Genomic DNA, 23,428 nt, shown 5'->3' on the forward strand with positions numbered 1-23,428 from the left:
CTACACACTTGTGAGTTGAAGCTTTCCAGGCGGGGCCGTCTAGTCTCACCATCCGACAAACTGTCCATCAAAGCATCATGACTCTCAGGGCAACCCCTGCGAATCAAACCGGACGCTAACTTGTTCCACCCTATTCAGCTAGCCCTCAGTCAATGCGTCAGACAGGTCATGGTCAGCAGCTCCCGCTTATCCCTGACGCTGTTATGGCCTCGCCGCCAAATACCCAAACATCTCCCGACCGCCTCCCTTCTAGAACTCCTCTACCTCCCGGAGCTCATAGCCGTGACATCTCCATCGTCCGAGGCCGGCCCGTTGACCCACCTGGCCCTGGCGCCCATCCCACTTTACAGCCGCAATCTCAGGTTCGATCTCAATCAACCTCAAAAAGCCCAGAACCTGGAATTGGTCGGCCCGTGATAGACGAAGATGTCGTAGAGAGACGACCCTCAAACTCCTATGGTCATCACCGCCAAGCGTCAATCGTACACGGAAGCATTCAGCATACTCGGAGCCCCAGTCTTGCTCCTCCTAGCACGACTGGTCCGCTGAATCCAGAAGCGATGTCTACCGCTAGCTTTTGCTCTACAAATAATGGGGAACCCAAACAGAACGGAAAGCGAGAAAATAGCCCCTTGTCTACAGTGCAAGATTTCAACCAGTTGGACCCCGGCAGTGAAATAGCTTTGCACCGAAAGAGCACGCTATCTGGGAAATCACGGCGCGAGCATACTCACCATGCATCCCGCTCGGGGAGTTATGTCCAGGAGGCAAAAACGGTTGAGGAATATGCTCTTCATCATCTGTTCAACTCGGTCTGTGTCTTCTATCGTTGATGCAATAAAACTATGCTAACCAGCATATAAATAGTTTGTTGGCCAAGCGGACGAAAAAATCAACCAATGCATCCTAAGTATGGCAGATCTAGAGACACCGGTAGAACATGTGTGTGGTCCTGGTGCGGATTTGGCATTCGATCAGCTTATTGCTGCACTGGGACATATAGCAAAACAAAAACCAAAACCCCTTATAGACACCATTATGTTCTGGAGAAAGTCGAAAGGCGAGGCGGCTGCAATCGCGAAGCAAAGGGCTACCCAAGTCAGTTCTCAACTTGCTATTTTCAAATCCCGCACTAACATGACACGGTTAGCCAACTATGCTACCTATCGGGATGACTGTTATTCGACGTAACACTGAACCCGTACCGCCTGGCCTTGACGTCTCTGATACTTCCCCAATGGGCAGCACTACGTCTATCTCACTTCCGCCTCGTCAAGATGATGCTGTTCTGGCCGAAAGGCGGGCAACAGTATCCGTCTATCTTGTTTGTCGGGTTTTAATTGAAATCTTCAATCAAAGTAGTATGGATGCTATTACGTTTGAGATGGCAGATCGGCTGGAAGATATCGTCTTTGGACAGCTTAAGACCGTGGATCCTGACCAAATTGCAGCTTCTTCTCTTCGAATGGCCAACTGGCGTATATATAGCCAGTTGCTGGGAATCATGAGTGAAAATAATTTTGCTAGTGTGACCATCAGATTCCTCACAGAGCTTAATCAATATCAAAAGGAAGAAGGGCGGTTATTATCCATTAAAGACGCCGAAGCGAGAGCCGAACTGCTTATATATGGAATGAGGCACCTACGGCTTCGCATCCTTCCAGAAGATGCCTGGGATCGAACTTGTGATTTTTTATACTCCCTTGCCAAGCTCCTTGTCGATGCTCACGGTCAACGGCTGAAGCAGGCATATTGTCAAATGCTTGAAATATTTGTTTTACCAATCGCAGCAAATCCTGTTTGCAACCTGTCGTCACTAAAATGGAAGGAATTTCTCGATCTCATCGGTCCGCGATTGGGGCAAATCCTTGTGAAGCCTAGGCACTGGAATATTGCTTTCCCGTTCCAAGTCTTACTTTTATGTGCATCCCCTAGAGATATATTTCTAGCTCAATGGATGTCGGTCATTCACAGTCTTCCTCCAAAGCTAAAGGATCGGCCCACACGAGCAACTGCCCTACAGGCTATATGCCGGCTTTTATGGACGTATCTCTATCGTCATTCAGACACTCTTAGCAACCCTTTGCGTAAGATTGAGGAAATAATTCGCATCGTTTTGCCAGGGGGGAAAAAGACCTATATCACTACAGATAACTATGTGGTAGAGCCGATTACCCATCTTGTGCGCACGATTGGACATAGATATCCAGAGCTATGTTTCAAGATGATAATATTCCCTTTGGTTAGTTCAGATCAGATTATGTCCGGCAAGGAGTTTAGAATAGAGCAGATGGAACCCGAGAAAATGGTCATTGGCATTCGCTCGTTTCTTGCCATTATGGCTGACCTCGATGGCGAGCTCCAAACCCCACCGCCATTTCCGCAAGATTTTGGCAATGAGGTTTTGCTTTCTCCCTTTCCTGTTCAAGACTTCCGTAACTTAACTGACCAAGCTACTTCAAACTATTTTCGGTACACCTGTCGTCCCGTCAATGCTTCGAAACTCAGTGAAAATACGCGGAAATGTTATTTCAGGTTTTGCGAGGTTCTTGGAAAGCTAACACTCTTATGTGATAACACTTTTGGCGGCCAGGCTGCCTTAGATGAAAAGTTCGGCGGGGTTACACCGAAAACACCGATTACTGAACATTTCAGTTTTGGTAGACGGGATGATCATATCAATACGCCGGATCAGAAACAAGCATTTTATGACCTTCTTCATGTCGCCGTTCAAGCTCTCCCCCGCTGTCTTTCTGATCACATTCCTTTCAATTCCCTAATCAACTTGCTGTGCACCGGAACAGCACATGTGCAGAATAATATTGCGGCATCTTCCGCAGAATCTCTGAAGTCCATTGCTCGTCAATCCCATGCCCAACATGTTGCTATTGGTTTCGCTCGCTTTATTTTCAATTTTGACGCCAGGTATTCAACAATGTCAGACGAAGGCATGCTTGGACCAGGCCACATTGAATCGACCCTGAAACTGTATGTGGAACTTATCCGAATCTGGATCGAGGAAATTCGACAAAAAACGAGAGAAGCTTCAGCGGAGAATTTGGATAAGAATATATCTGGGAGTCGAGGGTTGCAGCTGGATCTTTCGAGTGTGTTGGCTCACGTGGAAGAAATCGAATCGCATGGGCTCTTTTTCTTATGCTCACAGTCAAGGCGGGTCCGTGCCTTCGCTATTACCGTTCTCCGTCTTGTGACAGAATTCGATAGTGCACTCGGGAAGAATAATACTAGGATTATCAGAATTCTAGAAGGCGATTCTGATAAAGTTCTGGATCTGAAAGACGATCTTTTGACGGTCGCCGAACGGAGCAGATTGCAAAAAGGAAGACAAGGCAAAGGCCCCCATAATACACTCATTGAACTGTGCAGCAGTGAGGTGTCCTACGACTCGACTCTGTGGTCGAAACTGTTTCCGAATCTCATTCGAATCAGCTTTGATATGTGTCCCTTTGCTGTAACCCTAGGCCGTGAAATCGTCTGCGCTAGGCTGGTTCAAATGCATAGGTATATTACTGCGATTGCAGAGGGCTCGCAGGCGTTTCAGTATGCGTCCTTGGACTATATTGCATCTCGTCAAATCACGCGAAGTCCTAGCACCTCGCCTGAAGTTACCATCGAGCAATGGAAATTATATCTCATTATGGCTTGTACTACGCTTAATAGTGCTGGTGCTCAATCCCAGAGTCAGCTCGCAAATGCGCAGCATGCTCGCAAAACCTCGAAAGGGGGCCAGCAGTCACAGGATAAAATAAGTTCGGCAAGATCGCTGTTTGCATTCGTTATTCCGCTTCTCTCCGCAAGCCACGAATCAATTCGCACAGCCATTGTCGTCGCCCTTGGCTCTATTAACATTAATCTATACAGAACGTTGCTCGAATCACTCCAATACGCCGTGACGACTTGCAATGAAGAGGCTCGGGTTCGCATCGGAAACCATCACCGTTCCCCCAGTAGCCCTAGAAGGAATAGGCAAACTGATCGTCTTCGAACAGAGGTAACAAATGTGTACAAAGCAACCGCGCATTTCTTAAAAGAACCCGAAATATATCACGATGACTGGATCCTTAACAATCTGGTTACGTATACAAGAGACCTAAGAATTTTCCTTAGCGATGTGGAGGTTCAAAACGACCTAGAGTTTCAAAGCCTCCGCTTCCACTATTGCGGTCTAGTAGAACAATTGTTTGAAGGCATTAAACGGTCCAAAGATCCTTTGCGTTGGATGCCATTTGAATCTAGGAAGTCTGCCTTTTCTCTCATGGAAGATTGGTGTGGATATTCCCCCAACCAACCTCAGATAAACATTCGAGAAGAGAATATGCGTAAGCTTGTGCTGGCAAGGCAAATAGACCATGGTGAGCTTCGGAGCACGGCCGCTATGGAAATAGAAAAAAGAAATCTACGGACGGCTGCATTGAGTGCAATGGCTTCACTTTGCGTACGTATTACATATCTTAGTCCTGTATTGTGAGCTAAAAAAGTTAAAATAGGGTGGTCCTATTCGGATTATGACTGAGAGTAGGGCGGTTCTTCAATTCGATGTTAGGAGAATGCTTGCTTGGATTGACATCATTTTGAAAACTGTCAGCGACAAGCTACATGCCATCGGCCGGCGAGCGCTCAAAAATCTGATTGTTTACAACAAAGATTTGCCTTACCTCTTGGAGCAGTGTATTGAGATGTGTTATTTGTCTGAGCGCCCCAAGGCACTTGAGAGCTATTTTGAAGTCTTTTCAGAAGTTTTGATTGAACATATTGACTACCCTATCGCATTCTGGAGAGTTCTTGGCGCGGTTCTCTTTACTCTCGGCAACTCAAAACGCGAGATTAGAATGAAATCCGCTCGTTTACTAAGGACAATTGAAGAGCGACAGCAGAAGAACTCGAGGCTACAAGATTTCGACATTAGCATCTCAGATAAAACAACTGCTGTGTATAAGCTGGCACAATTCGAAACCTCAAAGAGGCTAGCTCAACAACATTCCGACCTCGCGTTCATAATTTTTTCTGAGTTCTCGTTGCATTTCCGAAATATCCGGCCAGATACACAGCGAAACATGGTTGCTGCTATATTACCCTGGGTGCAAGTGCTTGAGCTCCAGCTCGATCCAAATGGTGGCCCAACAGCGAAATCTTATATGCTTCTTGCGAATCTGTTTGAGATTACTATTCAGTCAGGGAATATCTTACCAAATGAGGTGCAGGCTCTTTGGCAAGCTCTTGCCACGGGCCCGCATGGAGGCAACGTCCAACTTGTACTTGATTTTATAATCAACCTCTGTTTGGAGCGCAAGGAGCAAAATTTCGTGGATTACGCGAAACAAATCGTGGTCTTTCTGGCGTCTACTCCGGCTGGCTCAAAAGTTATAGATTTTTTCCTGATGCAGCTAACCCCCAAAAATATGGTTCATGAACGAAGAGAACCGTTGGCGCCACCGCCTGATATAGCTAGCCTGCCTTATGTTGCAGATCTAGGAACTGTTTTGCCAGTTGGCAATAAACAGGTTTGTCCATCAGACTTTCAACATGAGTTTACTCCTTGCTTACAGTTCAATAGGCCGGACTATCATTAGGGCAAGTTGCTCTGATATTTCTCGTTGATTTAATGGTTGGCCCTGTTACACTCGATTTCGACAGCGTCATCAAACTTATTCATATTGCGCTGATTTTCTGGGATCATTATATCTTGGCTGTTCAGGAGCAGGCTCGTGAAATGTTAGTTCATTTGATTCATGAACTTGTTGCCTCGAAACTAGACAATGATTCCCAGGATAAAAAGAGAGAAGCCATTGAAGATTTGGTTGACTGTATTCGTCAAAGTGATCCTACTGTGATATGGGACTATGATGACAACAATGGAAAGGAAGTAGAGCAGAACAATAGTCGGGTTCCTGAATCTATGCTGCATGTAACCCACAGCGTTGCAAGCATATTCAATGCAGTCTATGAGGGCGTGGGCGACGCATGGTCAAAGGAGGCGTTGAACTGGGCAACGTCCTGCCCTGTCAGACACCTGGCCTGCCGGTCATTTCAAGTATACAGGTGTATATCCACATCTTTGGACTCAAGAATGTTAGCCGATATGCTAGCACGGTTGTCCAACACAATTGCTGAGGAAGAAACTGACTATCAAACGTTTTCGATGGAGATTTTAACAACGTTAAAAATAATTATTAATTCGCTGACGACCCAGGACCTAATGAGGTATCCTCAATTATTTTGGACGACGTGTGCGTGTCTAAATACCATCCATGAACGGGAGTTTATGGAAAGTATGGCGATGCTTGAGACATACATTGAAAAGGTTGACCTATCCGACGATTCCATTATTGCCAAACTCAAAGAGAGCAAACCTACCAAGTGGGAAGGCGAATTCGAAGGCATACAGGCGTTGGCTTATAAGGGCCTTAAGTCATCGGATTCCTTGGAGAGAACCCTTCGTTTACTTCACAGACTAACGCCGTTACCTGGTAGTGATCTGGTAGGCGATGGAAATCGCCTCCTGTTTGCTATTTGGGCTAACTTACCATGTTTTCTTCATCATTTTGATTCTCCTAGCACCTCTGGAGAGCTTCAATCTCGCGCCAGCTTGCTTGCAACGGTGGCCGAAAATCAAGGCTGTGCCCAGCTAGCGGACTGTCTTTCATGCTTCGCCAAGGGTGGGTATCATAGTAGCCAGGATTTACTCAATGAGATGGCAACGTCAATCTCGGCATATTACTTCCCTAATCAAGATGTTCAGAGCCTAGTGTTTATCATGGGCCTATTGACAAACAACACTCGATGGTTTCGCATACACACCATGAGAATACTTGGAATCCTCATAACGACAATCGATATACGCAGATCCGACATTGCTTGCCATGGACCGGATCTGATTTCTCCTCTCTTGCGGTTACTCCATACCGACTTATGCCCCCAAGCACTTGAAGTACTTGATCAGATTATGACGGTTTCTGGAAATCCGATGGAACGACACCATTTGCGTATGAGCATGGCCTCCTCTTCATCGTCTCGGGCAATCAGGAAAGAATTCGAGCGCATTCAAAGTTTGTATGGGATTCCTGAACCCACTGGCTGGTCAATCGCTGTTCCTGCTGCCCAGTCTGGCCTCACAAGAAATAACGTCCACGCCGTATTTTACACGTGTGCGGACGTCGAAGATGCTGAAGGCCCACCTCCCCCAACACCGGAGATGGAGTTCCAAATCGAAGATTATGGGGATTCTTTCTTCCCAATTCGTGCCGACACAATGAAGTCATTCGATACTCAAAACGAAAACATGGGTGATCTGCTGCAAAAATTGGACAGTCTTGATGATTTCTTTGACGAGACAGAAGCCAGTTCTACGATGACTTCCATTGGTGGTTCAACGCTTCGAAGTTTTACTGCTGGTGATTTCCATGACGCCAGTACCCATTTATACGACCAACAAACCGCACCTCTACTCCGAAAATCCCTTGCTAGAACTGCGTCGACATCATTCCAAAATGGATTTGCCGAGTCCCGGCCATCCACTGCCCAGCGCTCCGAGGCCGCTCAAGTACACTCGTCGCCTTTAGCAGCTTCTACAAGTAGCCTAACGGCTGCGCCTCCTCGGTCTTCCCTACATGTCCGATCAGTGACTTCGCCAAATAATTTCCCGTCCATCAATACCTCCTCTTCAAGCCTTCAACCTATGCCCGACATTAAATCTCCAGACCTGTCGGATGATTATTTCGAGGATGCTCTGTCGGACTCAGAAGATCGCTTAAGCATGCACCATCCGTCATCTGCTAGCCCACGCACCGGGCAGGACGGGCCCTTTTCTCTAGAAGCCATCATACGTAGTGGTGTCCGGCGTTTGACCGGTGGCAATGCGGGCCGAGAAAAAGAGCGACAGAGAGACCTGCTCCGGGCCCAGCATCGTGCACTGGCCCACTCGCCGCGGGTGCCGAAAGTTCCGGTTGAGTATCTTGCCGGAAGTGACAGCACGCCTGCATCACCTGGTCGCCCAGGCTAAGCACATACTATCTCCCCCGCATTTTTCAACTTTATTATATCTTTGATTTCACTGTTTATGGTTTGACTTCGGTTACATATGTCATCATGTTCGAATATACCCCATTGGTTCTGGTCTGTTCGATTACCTGCACAGCGCTTCCCACCCGGCGTCGAGAGCTCAATGATATATATTCTTTGTGGACTTTTAGCTACCTCTTTCCGCCGCGCCTCGAGCCTGGGCAGCTCCGCAGTATAACGGTTGTTGTTTCCTCTCCGAATCCCTCTACTTTCTTTTCCGCACGTATATAGAAGCCACCTACATACATAAGCATAATGTACATGAAACACGATTTCTCAGCATTCATTTCGGCTCTTTGCCCCTCCGTCTCTCCAGCAATCGATCGCGGTTATCGCCACGTGACTCGGCTCCCGCAAACACCGGCGGGCTCCTTTTGCCCGGCGCGAGTCGTATAGTTAGTTAACTAACTACCCGCGGTGTGAGGCCATGCCGACCGCGGGTGACTAGCGGAGCCGAATCGCCCAGCCGCGGGGTTGGTCGAGAACGCGTCGTCTTTCCCCTTTGGTCGAACGAGGCCCGTCTCCAGCCGTTAGCTAGCCGCCCGCATACAAAGTGCTGCGGAGAAAAGAGTTGACGGGCTCGGTTACCCCACACCCCGCGAGTCAAGCCGTGTCCCTCAGCCGGCTGCGAGGCTAATCGGCTCTGTTCCAGGGGACAAACCTTGCGCAGGGGTGCTAGGTCTAGCATTTGCCGCGATTCACCAATACTACTGCTACTACTACTCCAACGACGGTCTCTTTGCCAGCATTTGCTTCCGCTCCTTTGGCCCGCAGCCCCTGTCTCCCCAACCCTCCCCTCCCGCCCCTCGTCTTGTATTCTGCGGCCTGCCTCACCGTCTCTTGCCTGCGTTTCTTCACCGAGCTAATCGCCGTTCACGTGGTATGTTTGCCAATATGGCAAACAGACCCACTGCTCTGGACCGTTTCGGGAGCGCGCCTTTCCCGTTACGGCAGTCCCTCCCGAAATCGCTCCGCCAGCCAATCGGCAGCCGCCAATCGCTTATTGCCCGATTCGGCGCGATGATGGCTTTCGTGACGCCGACTGCTGGCCTTCAAATACGGCCTCGTCCGCTCGCTCTCTTTTTGATATCACCCTTGGGAGACCATCTCTTCTTATATTGTATTTTCCTTCTCTTATACCCGTTAGGGACCATACCAATTTCGCTATGTCACTTCATCCCTTTGACCCGTTGACCCCAGATGAGATTCGCCTGGCGGTGAGGGTCCTTGAGGCCTCATTTCCTGGCGTTCCTCTTCGCCACAAGGTCATCGAGGTCCAGGAGCCCATCAAGAGGGATACCGTGCCTTACCTCGAGGCTGAGCGCCTAGGCCACCTCCTCCCTGCGAAACCAGCTCGTATTCTTACGGCGTTATTCCACCGTATGGACACAAAAGTGTTTCTAAAGGCCCTAATTAATGCGGATAAAAAATCTCTTCTACAATGCAAGGAACTTCCAAATGGCGTCCAGGTGAGAATATTCTAGGATACCCGTTACCATAAGAAGAGAGCTAAGACAAGGCCACAAGGGTCCCACTGATGTCGATGAAATGATCGAAATGGAGAAAGTATGCAATGATCACCCTGCTGTTAAGGCTGAAATTGCGAAGATGAATCTGCCCCCCAATATTATTGTCTGCAATGACCCCTGGATTTATGGCACCGACAACCAGGCCGAGACACGTCGTTTATTCCAGCATTATATGTACATCTGTGAAACAGATCACCCGCAGACCAATCATTATTCCCTCCCATGCACATTCTCTCCAGTCTTCGACGGCACTACCAAAGAACTTGTCCGCATGGACTACCTTCCAACAGGCACTGATCACACTACGTCACCCACCAAACCATGGAAGCAAGTCAAGACTGTTCAGTACGCGCATGATCTTCTGGAAGAGCCACTTCGAACGGACTTAAAGCCGTACATCGTCCAGCAGCCAGAAGGGCCTTCTTTCAAGGTCAATGGAAACCATGTCTATTGGCAGAAGTGGAGATTCAGAGTTGGGTTTAACTACCGTGACGGCCTAGTGATTTACAATACGACATACGACGGTCGCAACGTCTTCTATCGGCTATCCCTGTGTGAGATGACTGTTCCCTATGGTGGTGAGTATCGTAATAGTCTCCAAACGATAAATTTGCTGCTGACCATTATTTCAGATCCACGCGCTCCTTATCACCGCAAACAAGCGTTTGACGTTGGAGATGTCGGTTTTGGAAATACAGCCAACCAACTCTCCCTCGGATGCGATTGTCTCGGTCATATCAAATACTTCGATGGGTTCAGGACTGACTCCAAAGGAAACCCTGTCCACCTTAAGAATGTGATCTGTTTGCACGAACAAGACGCTGGTCTGCAACACAAACACACCAACTACAGAACAAATGCCGCTACGGTAGTCCGCAACAGACAACTTGTTGTTCAAATGATCTGCACTGTGTCTAACTACGAGTATATCTTTGCCTGGATCTTCGATCAAGCCGGTGGCATTGAGCTTGAGGTTCGCGCAACTGGTATCCTCTCCACTATGCCCATTGACAACGCAGATGGCACCAAAGTACCATGGGGAACCAATGTTGGTCCCGGTGTCATGGCTGGATACCATCAACATGTTTTCAGCATGCGTGTTGATCCCGCTATCGATGGTCATAACAACACTGTTGTCTACCAAGATAGTGTCCCGCTTCCTGATGAACCAACAATGAACCCATACGGTGTCGGCTACATCCAGGATACCACTGTTCTCAAGACATCCGGTACGGCTGAGCTCAGCATTGAAAAAGCACGCTCGTTCAAGATCAGAAATGACAATGTGATTAATCCAACCTCTGGAAACCCTGTTGCTTATAAACTTGGTGCCATGCCTACTCAGCTTATGATCATGTCAGAACGAAGCTTCAACCGTCGCCGCGCAGTGTTTGCCACAAAACCCATCTGGGTTACCAAGTATCAAGACGGGGAGCTGTATTCGGCTGGTGAATTCACCAATCAAAGCAAGCAGTCGACTGGCGTGGAAGTATGGACTGCACGCAATGACAATATTGAGAACACAGATATTGTCTTGTGGCATTGTAAGTTTCTCACATTCTAATGTAGCCGAATTACTCTAACGTGCAATTTCAATGTAGCGTTCGCATTAACACACAATCCACGGCCAGAGGACTTCCCTGTCATGCCTGTCGAGAGAATCAATATTACCCTTAGGCCCGACGGATTTTTCGAAAAGAATCCAGCACTGGATGTCCCACCATCATCTCAGACATTTAATAAGTCCTCATTACATGAGGATACCGCACAAGGATGTGGTGGATGCCCGGGAAGCTCGAAGCTGTGAAATCTGGAATTTAACGCTTGATGATTTAGAAACACTCTTACGCAGACGACTAGCCCATGAAGTATGTATGTATAAGGTCTCCACACTAGTAGGCGCTTTAATGTTTTGCACATATTACCTCTTTTGTTCTTGAAATTACTCTCAGATTAAAATATATTCTTGAATATAAAGTCATTTCATAGTTGTAGCATCGAAAATTTCTATTTCTTTAGAGCGAAGCAAAGTGGGCATTAACTTCCTGAAAATAAAAGTAAATTAAGTCTCAGACATCTTCCTCCACCTTGATTTCCATCTGTTCGTTCATCATAACGTTCTCCTTCTTTATGACTTTCTTGCCCTTAACCTCCCCTTTACACAACCCCGTACCCGCTAACGCACAGTCTCCACACCTCTTGCCGACCGGCAAACAGACCGTCTGCCCCAGTCCCACCAGCAACCAATTAATCTCTCTCCACTTCTCCTTCGGCAGCCACGCCTCGAGTAGCACCCGCGTCTCCTCTGGCGCTTTTGTCTTCACCCATCCCCACATATTCGTAATTCGATGTACATGTACGTCTACACCGATCCCATCATCTACACCCCACGCGGAGCTCATACAGAGGTACGCCATCTTCGGGCCCACACCCGGCAACGTCATGAGTTCAGCGGCAGTGCGTGGGATATCCGATCCGTAATTAGCCTGTAGGAGAGATGCGGTAGTCTGGATGTATTTGGTCTTTTGGTTGTGAAAGCCCACGGTGCGAATGAGTTGATTTAAGCGGGTAGGGGAGACACGGAGGATATTGGCAATGGTGAGAGTGGAGTGGGCACCGGAATGGGTGGCAGCATCCCATCGTAGGGCTGGTGTCTGCTCCTTTGTATCGTGTTCGCTGTTGTCATGCTCTGGGCCGAGCTGTGTGTGCAGGCGTTGCATTGCAACGGCGGTTACCGTATCTTTTGTCTGGGAAGACAGCATTAGAGCAACAAGGATGTGGAAGCGCCGTTCTTGCTCAGAGGAGTTGCGCCAATAGAGTTCCGCACAGCCCATGGTATCAACGGGCGCTGTGGGATTTCGTAGACGCATCTCCTTGACGGTATTATACATCTTCTCCCAGTTTGCCGGGGCAGGGATAGATCCGGGCGGGGGGATTGCTTTCCGAGATTTCGCAGCCTTTTTCTTTGGAAAGATAGGCTGACCCGGCTCTTCTTCTTTTACAATAACCTTTTGTGGTTTTCGCAGTAAAGAACCCCCATTTTTCGCAGGCCCGTGTTCCCACTTTCGCTTACGGGAGCTTGGTCCAGGACTCGTTTCTGGTTTAAAAAGGTCCTCGATATCAGTTGTATTAGTCTCTGAAAGAGCAGGGCTCCCTTCCTCGCCGCTTAGATCTCCATTTTCGGATTTAATTCGCACACAGTCCTCCTGCTGCTCTTCGTCCTTGAGCGTTCTGGTATCCCGAGTCGTACTGGACCTCGTGGTTCCTCTGGCGCCCAAGTAGTTCGACTTTGTTACACTTTGTCGTGTGATACGACGGCCTGTGGACAAGGCATTCACCAAGCGGGATGTCTCCTGGGAGACCCGTGAAGTGCGCATCGCAAATGAACAGCAGTTGGCGGAGTTGACGTATGACCGTGTTCGATGCCGTTGGAGGCCGCACCGCCACACCTCAGTGGCGCATTCCTAACATGGCCAAAGCAAACAAAACAAACATTGGAAAGGCGAAAGCCAGATTTAGAGAAATGTCAACAGTCCGAGGTAAGGAACTGTCTTTGAGGTTATTGTGATGGTAATCGCAAAGATAAAATATCCTGTTAGCTATATAATCTTTACAGAGCTATTTGTTATTTCGAGAATCATCAATTTCCATCCAGAAGTAGCAGGTATGTAATGAGAGTAAACCACTCCAGAAAAAGGAGAGAAGAAATATGGAGAAGCAGGAAATATCCTAGCCCAATGGGTGAAGGGGAGAGGAATTAACATTGGGGGATTAGAATCAATAGAAGGAGAGACATAAACAGGCGCCGCAAAATGCAATGGACCCGCTTGCGCATAAAACAGACTCAGACTTCATAAACTAAAAGCTCAATTTTTCACAGCCAAATAGTATTGCTGAGCACCTAGAGCGCAATTGCAACCACCACAGCTCCTCCCAGCATTGCAAACATCTCTTTCTTCATGCCAGATGGAGCAGACACTCCGTTGGTCTGCAGACCTGGACGTCCAGCAGTGGAAGTAGGGCCTCTCGTGGGAGTTGTGCGGGACGGCTGAACGAGAACGACGGAGGTATAGGTGATCAGGTCACCCTTATCATTGGTGGTGGTGCCGACAAGGGTGGAGCTGAAGGCAGAAGTGGAAGATGGCTGCTGCGTAACCTGAGGAGAAGAAGTCGATGATGGCGACGATGGTCTGTCCGACGGCGTGCTGGAAGCGGATGCTGGCGAGCTAGTCTGAGCGGGAGAAGAAGGCGCAGATGATTGAGGTGTGGAAGGCGAGCTGGGAGAACTCGACGGGGAGCTTGAAGCATTGGGAGTGGTCGACGCTGGCTGGTTCGTGGAAGTCTGCTGGGGGGTAGACGATGGCGTGGGCGTCGGCGTGGGCGGGGTCACAGAGGGCGTAGAATTAGTGACGATGCCGCTTCCACCTTGCCTCTTGATCAATTGATAACGAAGGTCATGCTGGGCGGGAGCACCGAGATCGGGTCTGATATCCGGCGACCGCTCGGAGACGGAGTTCCAGAACTTGGAAGAGAGAGCGTGGAACGCAGCAGCTACAGTTGGGTCATCCTGAGAATCCCGAGGCTCGCGGTACGGGCGTCGATGGATGGGTTCTGCATGGACAAGGGTGCAGCAGAAGAGCAACAAGGCTGCGCAGATGGCCCTGTGAAAGAAAGCGTGGACCATTTTGGGCGAAGAGAGCTGAGGACAGTCAGCAGGCAGCAAGAAAGAGCTGCTGGATGGAGGTAGAGAGAGAGAGAGAGAGAGAGAGAGAGAGAGAGAGGGTTGATGAGGGAGAGTATGTGTGTGAGAGTGAGAGAGTGAGAGTATTAAGAGCGAGAGCGAGCGAAGTGGCTGAGAAAGACAAAGAAAGAAACGAAAAAGACGGAAAACAAGGCAGAAACCGGGAATACGCGTACTGGTACCTGAAACAAGCACCTCGCAAAGTATTCTCTGGCGAGGGACTGGGCGGAGTGGTACTTGCGGCGGAGAGCGGTGGCGAGGTTGGCTGCAGCAGGCCGTACGGAGTACAGTACGGTACGGTACGGACAGCGAACGTAAGATCGGTGCGAGAACAGCGACGACCACGACGAGCGGACGACGAGAAGACAAAGACGCGAGGCGAGGATGAAGAGAAGAGCAGAAATAAGAAGAGCTTATGAGGGTGAAGCCGCCAGGCTATATTTAGCCTGGCAGATAAGGCTCTCTGGTTTGCTCGCCGTCGATTCGGCTAACCAGCCCGGGCCAAAGCTAGCGAACCCTGCACAGCCTCGAAGCCGCGAGATCACCGAGACAACGCTGACGCCGATGATGATGATGCACAGGCTCTGGTTCTGTCCAGGAACACGCCGCACTCCTCCCACGTTTGCCAGTAACTCTCCGACGCGTGTGTTTTGCCCGTTCCAGGGTTCAGCCCCAAACCTACTCGCCCCCGGCTGCCCGAAACGCCGCCCAAGCATTGCCTGCCTGGGTACGGAGCACTTAACGACTGTTGCTTATACACTGCGCTGTGGGCATTAATATTGGCAGGATGCAAAGGATTATAAAAAAAATTTTTTTTGAACGAAGCCAGCGCCGCGCACTGTCCCGGCGGCTGTATTCTTTGGCGCCCTCTCGTGTTGGCCTTGTTCGCGACCGAGGCCTGCGCCGACAGACCGGACGTCCGAAAAGCTTGAAACAGTGGGTCATTGACGAATTTGATGGCGTAAGACTTGAGGCCAGCCACGCGCTCGAATGGCTGTCTGCTCCTAATCGCCGAAGCGCGGCGCGTACGGAGTATGGCGCCTACATACTAGCCGCAAGGATTGCAATCATACATATATTAGGGGGCAGCGGGAAAGTCCACGATGCTACCTTTGTATTCCGTAGACGCGGTTGCCTAAATATGAACAATCCCAGGTTTTTAAATTTGCGTTTCCTTGTTTTTCCCCTTGGATATTTGCCTCCTTCTGCTCTTAAGCCTCTGTCAGTAGCACATAGCCCCAAGATATGCAAACCCACGCTCAATATAGCACCAAACGTGGCCCAAAATTGCTAGAAATTTGCATAAAATTATTTTTAAGAAAAGTAGTGGTAATAGGCTCCCTTGTGGCTTACCACAATCACCCGATTAAATGCTGTTGAAAGAATCCCAATATTCTCTGCCTTATAGCTTCCAATTTCTCGTGGCGTATGGCTTGTGTCGGTCCACGAAATAAAGCACAGGGCAATACAGAGTACAAAGGCCAAAACTTATGCAGAGCACATTGTGTTAATCGGACTCCGGTCGCAAGACAGTCTCTATGTCCTGATAGACCAAATGAAACCGTTCAAACGCCATTCAAAGCCGCGCGTTTCTATCGTAACCAACTAACAGGACCGACATCCATTCTCAAAGCTCGATAGGATGATGCGACAGAGGACTCGAGAAACTAAACAGACAGTATGTGTGACTTATCTAAAGAAAACGAGAGCTCGACTGAGAAACAAGACCTTAAGAGAACGCAAAGAACGTCAGCCCGCCAAGATTCCATATTCAGAGAGGTTAAGGTGAAAAGAAAGACGAGAATAGCTGTCCGCTTGCCATTTTCCAAGACACACAAAGGCGGTTTTCTCACCGACTTAGCTCAGGCCGCTTAATATCATCGTTGTTATGGATGGAGCCCACGACGCTCACCTGGCAAACAGACCGTAGATATGGAGATATCTACAGTGGCGGGTGCTGGGAATATGGGCCATTTATGAGGGTGGCCATGGTGCGCAGGCAAAAAATTAGAAAAAAGAAAAGAGGGAGAGGCCCATGTCCTGGTTTGTCCAACAACTTCCAGTTTTTCGCCACACGCGGGATTATGCCCACGACCAAAAGAGCATGACCTGTCCTGGAATGTGGACATCCTGTCCTGTGTCGTCTTCCGGCTCTTTGGTCTCTCTTTTTTCTTGGTCATATAAGTACCAGCCAGACATGCTCCAGCTGACCGTCTGTCTAGGCACCCTGCACGAGAGTGGTGTACACTGGCTCCATGCCATGGCAAATGGTGGGAACAGGACTCCACTGGACATTTGCGACCCTTGTATAGCGTGTAACACCAATACAGCAACCGAATGGGACGAGGCCACCGTATTCCTGGTGCTGCCAGGTGTTCTGCCACACGCACTCTATGTCTATTGGCAAACGGCCCAGGTCAGCTTTCCAACATTCCCTGTTGGCCCCGACTATTACGCATCTTACTCTTCCTGTACCACCCGAGCACCTTCAAGTATGCCCCTGATTCTGGTAGCCATGTGGCACAACAGAAAAGGCGAAAAAATAGGCAAATTATGGGGCTCTTCTTCTGAACAAACTGCTTGAACGCCGTTGTCTAACCGTATTAAGCTTTGTTGGCTGCATTGTCATGTCCACTTAAGCACACTGAACACGCACACATGCATACATTTATGCACAAGATACCACACATACCCATGGCCCCTTCAAAAACCTTCTTCCGCACCTTATTCCATCATTCAACAAGGCAGTAAGAGCCCCAAAGCTAGGGTAGCATCCCGATTCATACCAAGCATCCAGGACCTGTTGAATACAAGCAGATGTATGGATGATTCCGGCACATCGTGTTCGTAAACTGGATAGTAGGTGCAACTTAATACAGGGCATCCGGAAATATTTGGCTGTGGATAGTTATATTGGGGCTAATCCAATTGCTGTTGCTGGTATTTGTTTTTCAGGCCGCGGTTAGGCGGGGATTTAGACCTGCCTAGATCTCAGGGCCGCATTAGGCCATTTCGGCTTCTTATCAATAGTGCCATGCCGCGTCTTCTTTTTACGGAATTTTGTTGCGCTACACATGTGGAATCGGGGAACCAAGCCTAATGGTCTGGAATGGACCCTTTTTTTTAAAGAGAAAATTTCGAGTTGACCACATAAGGCGGCAAGCAAGGAAAGTAGGTAATAGCGAGAAATTTTAAAACTCCGCCATGCACGTTTCTTTCTGAAAAGGCACCCGTGAAAGAAATCGAACTTGGGAAATAGGATGGTGAGAAAATTCCAATTCCCCTTATCCAAAGTGCCAGTTGAACATCAAATGAGACTCGGTATCACGTCGACTCTTGGCCCCCTCTAGAGACCAAACTTCTTTTCTGATTATCGATTTCTGGTACGCTGATCCACTGTAATAGTGCCCGGGCGAGATCCTTTCGGTGAATGGGCTTAGGAAGGTAGTCATTCATCCCTTTTGCAATATACGAGTCAAAATTCTCCCTGAGAGTATTGCATGTCACCGCGATAATAGGAGCTTCGTTTTTCATCCCACGAATGATCCTGGTGGCTTCAAGTCCATCCATCATTGGCATACTGATGTCCATGAGTATGACGTCGTACGCAAGGGGTTTCTTCCGTACCAGGCTCACAGCTTCCACTCCATCCCAAGCGGCGTCAATGCGCTGGAAGTTGAGAGTTTTGAGCATCTTCATCAGTATCACCTGGTTTACTATATTATCCTCCACAACCAGAAGATGTTTACTTCGAGCAACTTTTTTGATGTCCTCACATGGGTTGGATGATGGGAAAATGGCTGTTCTGATCGCAGGAGGATCGATGCGACCAAGATGAATTTTAAGCCAAAATACACTGCCTTGACCATCAGGATTCACGGCATACCCTACCGTACCGCCCATGAGTTCTGCCAAGCTTTTGCAGATTGATAGTCCAAGTCCAGTGCCTTGGTATCGTTTTGTGGTGGAATCTGCCGAACGAGTAAATGGAGAGAACAAGGTGCTCATAGCTTCTTCCGTAACGCCGATGCCAGAATCGATAACTTCCACTGTCACCAAAAAATCATCACTGTCTTCTTCGAATTTCGTCTTGACGTGGACGTAACCTCGTTCTGTGAACTTGACTGCATTGTCAACTAGGTGTTGAAGGACTTGGCGGAAGCGTAAGGGGTCTCCTCGGACGTGTCGAGGGAAGGACGGGTCAATTATACTCTTTAACTCGATTTCTGAATTGCTAGATTTGTATTTCCGAATAACAGCATCGACTGTCTCTTCAACATTGAAGACGTCAGTAGTCAGAGAGAAAGAGCCCGAGGACAATTTTGAATAATCAAGAATATCGTTAATTATCTGTAATAGAATCGATGTCGAATTTTCAATAATCTCCGTACATTCACGTTGCTGCTCGGAGAGATCTGTGCTATTTAATACCGACAGGGCTCCAAGGACTCCGTTCATGGGGGTGCGTATCTCATGGCTCATGTGGGCGAGGAAGTCATTCTTCAGTTTTGAAGTTTCCTCGTATGCGGCAATTAGGCGAGCCTCAGCAGTCCTTCTCTCAGTCAGGTCTCTGGTAATCTTGACGAAGCCAATGTGGTGGCCAGCTTCATATACCGGGGTGATAGTGACGTTCGCCCAGAATTTAGAACCATTCTTACGATAACGCCAGCCTTCATCTTCCACTTTGCCGTTACGTAATGAAAAAACCAATTCTTTCCCCGGCTTATCCTTTTGACGATCCTCTTCACCATAGAACAGAGAAAAATGTTTGCCAATGGCTTCAACGGCAGAATAACCTTTAAGAATAGCCGCGCCTGCATTCCAAGTGGTAACAATGCCTTTGGTATCCAACATAAAGATTGCGTAATCGCTCACCGTGTCAACAAGCACGCGATACGTTTCAGTGGCGTAGGCATGCTCGTGGATTTTGGACCGTAGCTCCGGACTGGACACGTTGAGGGCTTCAAGAATCACGTAAAGGAGACTGTTGGCCTCGAATATCGGAGTAACCCGCAATTTACAATTCAAGGGAGACCCACTGTCTCCAGTATCGGGTATCATCTGGATATTGTGAGTTGAAATAGCAGTCTGAATCACATCAAGGAGAGTTTTGATATCTGGTATTGGGACTGTTGTGGGCTCCACGCTGGCGATGTGTCGACCAAGATACTCGGGCTTGTGCGGTTCGAAAATCGCGAGGTAGCTGTCCGACAGGTGGATGATATGTAGGTCAGAGTTGAGAATGATCGTGGGAATAGGGGTTGCGACAAGAATTTTCGCCAAGTCTTCCGCTTTGGGTCTGTCCAACTCTGCGTTGTTAACTGCCGTGATACCCAGTGGTTCCGCTGTGGCCTGTCGTTGCGCGTTGCACGATTCCTGGCAGGGAGTCTGGTACTCTGGCGATGAATCCGTGGCGTTGCGGATCCGGATATCTGCCAGTTGTGCCTGAATAGTGGCTGAGACCTTGTCGCTGGTATCTAGAGAGAGCTCGTCGGATGTCTGATCCTGCTCACATTCACGTAGCCGGGCTTGTGCCTGTGCCTGGTTGTGAGCCTGCTCTGTTGGCGGCTGCGACTGTGCGCCTGGGGCCAGCGGTTCTTTGGGAATCAAAAGGTCGGTGTAGTGATTGCAGCCGGTCCTACCATCCCGCTCGTTCGAATTCAGAGACTGGCGATCTTCGGACATCGGAGCATGGTTTATGGAACAGTCCTCGAGAGCAGGAAGACGCAGAAGGGGGAGTCGTCACGCACACTAAGACGCGCTGGGCGAGGGGGGTAGAAAAAGCGACCGGCTGGGGCAGCGAGGGGCCAGGCGTGGAGCAGCGGCGCGCAAAGGTTGAAATAAGAAAACGCTAGCGGGTGACTGGCGCTCTGGGTTGGACGGTGGCATCCCACCCACGGCTGACTCATGGGCGCTAACCTGCATCGGGGCCGGGCCGGCGCATCTCCGGTATCACCCTCGTCCAGTCGCGCTGCCGGCTGTGAGAGGCTGCGGTACGAGAGAGACGGTACGTCTTCTTCGCTGTGTACCCTCTAGCCCAAGCGTACCGGAAGATAGCATATCGCGACGCCATGGCTGTCGAAGGATTGTGTGCATATCAACGGCTGCTTGCCCCCCGTATCTGCATAGTTCCCCGCGAACATTCAGGTCAAGCGCCCGCTAGTCAACGATTGACATCATCCACAACGGCTCCGGTAGCCCTCTTGCTGCTTAGGCGTGGAGACTGGAGCGGTGTTTCGAAACCCAGCGCTCACCGCCGTTTCGCCCACCCCTTTCGGATTTCGTGCGTGCGATAGTTACTCACCGCGTTCAAGCCTGCTTGGCGTACAAACTTCTGTTTTGTGTACTTCGTACCGGCGTGATGGCCCGACGCAGCGGCAGCTGCCCCCGATTGGCCAAGACCGTTCGGTTTGCAGTGTTTTTATCGGTGTTACAATGTTCCGTTCCGCTGCTTTTTCCGCTCAAGTTGGACCGACGTCGCACAGTCTCGCCCTCACGCACAACAGAAGCCGACTACATCGCCATTATTGAGCGTGCTGCTTGGACCTCAGCGATCGGCTACTCCATAGTGCAGCAAATAGTGTGCCTATCTTTGTGCTTTTATGACTGGGAACAAATCACTTGACTCAATGACGAGCCGTCCTGCCCCCCACTTCAGCTAACTATTCCCAGCCAGTCGCTACCAGGTGGAATTTTTGCAGTGAAACTATCCCAGCATCCCCGCATGAACGCGCAATGCTCCTTTTGGATTCCGTGAACTGGTTCCGCGAAACCCCGACTTCCCGCTCCAGTGCCATGCCATCCGTCTCCATCACATCTTTTGCCCAATCCCAACAGGCGCAACTCCTAGCTGAGCACGAAGCGGAAATAGCCTCATCGGCCCTAACTTTCTCATCCAGCGGAGGCAATGCCGCGCTATCCTTCGCGTCGCCAGCCACGCGTCGTGCCCTCCAGGCTGCGGGACATGCCCTAACTGGATTGGTCCTCACCAATTGCCGCACAGGGTTGGGCGGACGAGAGGTCGGCGAATTTGGAGTTGACGCTGCATTGAATAGTGGCAAGGGCAAAAAGGGTGCAAGTGACTCGCGGAGTGCAGATTCCGATCGGGCTAGCCTGCCAGCACATGGGGTGCGCGTAGGAGATGTTGTAAGAGTCGAGGCTACTGTATCCGGGGCAAGGGGTGGTACCGCAAGCAAGAGCTCAAAACGAAAGGTAGGCAAAGAAGATGGGAACGGAGTGAAAGGGTTTGAAGGTGTTGTGACGAGAGTTGGAGAAAAAAGTCTATGGATTGCGTTTGATGATCGTAATCGGCCTGGGGCGCAAGACGACGAGGGAATTGATGGCTTATGGGCACAAAAGCTATGGTTGTGAGGATTGCCTTGTTAATTATAGTTGCCATAGTTTCTGACACGCTTTCTCAGGGTAAAGCTGGCAAATGATATCACATATCGCCGGTGAGTCCTATCAACGTTCGCGAACGTTTGAGCTAAGGCTAAGCTAGAACGGCTATAGAATGCGACAAGTCATGACTAAGATGGAGAAAATGACCGATTCCGACTACACATCCTTTATGAGAGTTCTTTTTGGGCATAGTTCTCCTTCCAGTCCAGACTGGGATTCTGTATCTACAATTGACTTCATCAATCCAAATCTGAATGATTCGCAGAAGGAAGCAATTCGGTTTGCTCTTGCGTGTCGTGAAATAGCGCTCATCCACGGGCCACCGGGCACCGGGAAGACCCACACGCTCATTGAATTGATACTTCAGCTTCTCCGCCAAAACCTACGCATCCTCGTTTGCGGACCGTCCAACATCTCAGTCGACAATATCGTCGAACGATTAGCCCCACATAAAATCCCACTCGTACGAATTGGCCATCCCGCACGTCTACTATCATCGGTGGTTGACCGGTCTCTGGAGGCACTCACGCAGACATCTGATGCCGCTGCTATTGTTCAAGACGTGAGGCGAGAGATCGAACAGAAACAGGCAAGTATTTGGAAAACAAGGAGTGGGAGGGAAAGAAGAGATATATACAAAGACCTAAAGGAGCTTCGCAAAGAGTTTCGAGAACGAGAGTCCAAGTGTGTTGACACCCTCGTGGGTGGGAGCAGGGTTGTTTTGACTACATTGCACGGAGCAGGTGGATATCAGCTCCGGAACCAGAAATTCGATATTGTTATTATTGACGAGGCCAGTCAGGCACTGGAAGCACAATGTTGGGTGCCGTTGTTGTCGGCGTCTAAGGCAATCCTTGCCGGTGACCATCTCCAGTTGCCTCCGACGATCAAGTCTATTAGTGCAGTAAGCCAACAAAAAAGCGTGAAAAATCACAAAGACAAGGAAGGTTCCAACAGTTTAACCACACGCCTTGATACGACGTTATTTGACCGCCTTCTGGCTCTTCATGGCTCTACCATCAAGCGAATGCTGACCACCCAATACCGCATGCATGAAAAGATCATGAAGTTTCCTTCTCAGGAACTCTATGAGTCGAATCTGATAGCTGCAGAACATGTCAAAACTCGTCTACTCACAGACTTGTCTTATACTGTCCAGGACACGGACGACACTCGCGAACCACTTATCTTCTATGACACCCAGGGGGGAGAGTTCCCTGAACGCACAGAAGACGCCGAGTTGCTATTAGCGGACAGCAAAAGCAATGATCTTGAGGCGGCCATCGTAGCACAGCATGTTGAGAGGCTCATCACGGCAGGCCTGGCGGAAGAAGATGTGGCCGTCATCACACCGTACAATGCGCAGGTTGCACTCCTGTCACAGCTCCTGAAGGAAAAGTACCCCAAGCTGGAGATCGGAAGCGTGGACGGCTTTCAGGGTCGCGAGAAAGAAGCGATCGTGGTGAGCCTGGTGCGAAGCAACGCCGAGCGCGAGGTCGGGTTCCTGAGCGAGAAAAGGAGATTAAATGGTTTGGTACCCCCGCGCATGTCTCGCCGTGCTCTTCGGCTTCGAATTGGCGACTTCTCTTCTCTTCTGCGACATGCTGAAATTTGGCCTGCTATAATTAGTTGCGATGACACGTCCGCGAAGACACTTATGCGTGTGCGGGGATTCTGA

The 23,428-nt window shown here is 49.4% G+C and overlaps 6 protein-coding genes across 6 annotated transcripts; 3 read left to right on the forward strand and 3 right to left on the reverse strand.

Annotated features, from left to right (window-relative positions):
• Positions 1-203: 203 nt before the first annotated feature.
• On the forward strand, positions 204-8,020 carry TAO3 (Cell morphogenesis protein PAG1; the record flags this gene model as incomplete). Its single annotated transcript, XM_049251146.1, has 5 exons — positions 204-812; positions 868-1,098; positions 1,151-4,456; positions 4,509-5,522; positions 5,576-8,020. 5 exons carry the CDS (start codon positions 204-206, stop codon positions 8,018-8,020), a joined length of 7,605 nt encoding a protein of 2,534 aa, XP_049109996.1.
• A 1,225-nt stretch (positions 8,021-9,245) lies between these two features.
• Positions 9,246-11,415, forward strand: AMO2 (cytochrome c oxidase subunit 1; the record flags this gene model as incomplete). The annotated part of the gene is made up of 4 exons (XM_049251147.1): positions 9,246-9,548; positions 9,607-10,186; positions 10,241-11,152; positions 11,210-11,415. 4 exons carry the CDS (start codon positions 9,246-9,248, stop codon positions 11,413-11,415), a joined length of 2,001 nt encoding a protein of 666 aa, XP_049109997.1.
• A 262-nt stretch (positions 11,416-11,677) lies between these two features.
• On the reverse strand, positions 11,678-12,985 carry NTH1_1 (alpha,alpha-trehalase nth1; the record flags this gene model as incomplete). The annotated part of the gene is made up of 1 exon (XM_049251148.1): positions 11,678-12,985. One exon carries the CDS (start codon positions 12,983-12,985, stop codon positions 11,678-11,680), a length of 1,308 nt encoding a protein of 435 aa, XP_049109998.1.
• Positions 12,986-13,509: 524 nt separating this feature from the next.
• On the reverse strand, positions 13,510-14,292 carry LOZ57_002068 (uncharacterized protein; the record flags this gene model as incomplete). Its single annotated transcript, XM_049251149.1, has 1 exon — positions 13,510-14,292. The coding sequence occupies one exon, from the start codon at positions 14,290-14,292 to the stop codon at positions 13,510-13,512; it is 783 nt and encodes a 260-aa protein (XP_049109999.1).
• Positions 14,293-17,673: 3,381 nt separating this feature from the next.
• LOZ57_002069 (uncharacterized protein) lies at positions 17,674-20,034 on the reverse strand (the record flags this gene model as incomplete). The annotated part of the gene is made up of 1 exon (XM_049251150.1): positions 17,674-20,034. The coding sequence occupies one exon, from the start codon at positions 20,032-20,034 to the stop codon at positions 17,674-17,676; it is 2,361 nt and encodes a 786-aa protein (XP_049110000.1).
• A 1,110-nt stretch (positions 20,035-21,144) lies between these two features.
• LOZ57_002070 (uncharacterized protein) lies at positions 21,145-23,428 on the forward strand (the record flags this gene model as incomplete). Its single annotated transcript, XM_049251151.1, has 3 exons — positions 21,145-21,716; positions 21,771-21,803; positions 21,862-23,428. The coding sequence occupies 3 exons, from the start codon at positions 21,145-21,147 to the stop codon at positions 23,426-23,428; spliced, it is 2,172 nt and encodes a 723-aa protein (XP_049110001.1).

This window comes from Ophidiomyces ophidiicola, assembly GCF_022830035.1.
Source record: "Ophidiomyces ophidiicola strain CBS 122913 chromosome Unknown scaffold_5, whole genome shotgun sequence".
Taxonomy (NCBI): domain Eukaryota; kingdom Fungi; phylum Ascomycota; class Eurotiomycetes; order Onygenales; family Onygenaceae; genus Ophidiomyces; species Ophidiomyces ophidiicola.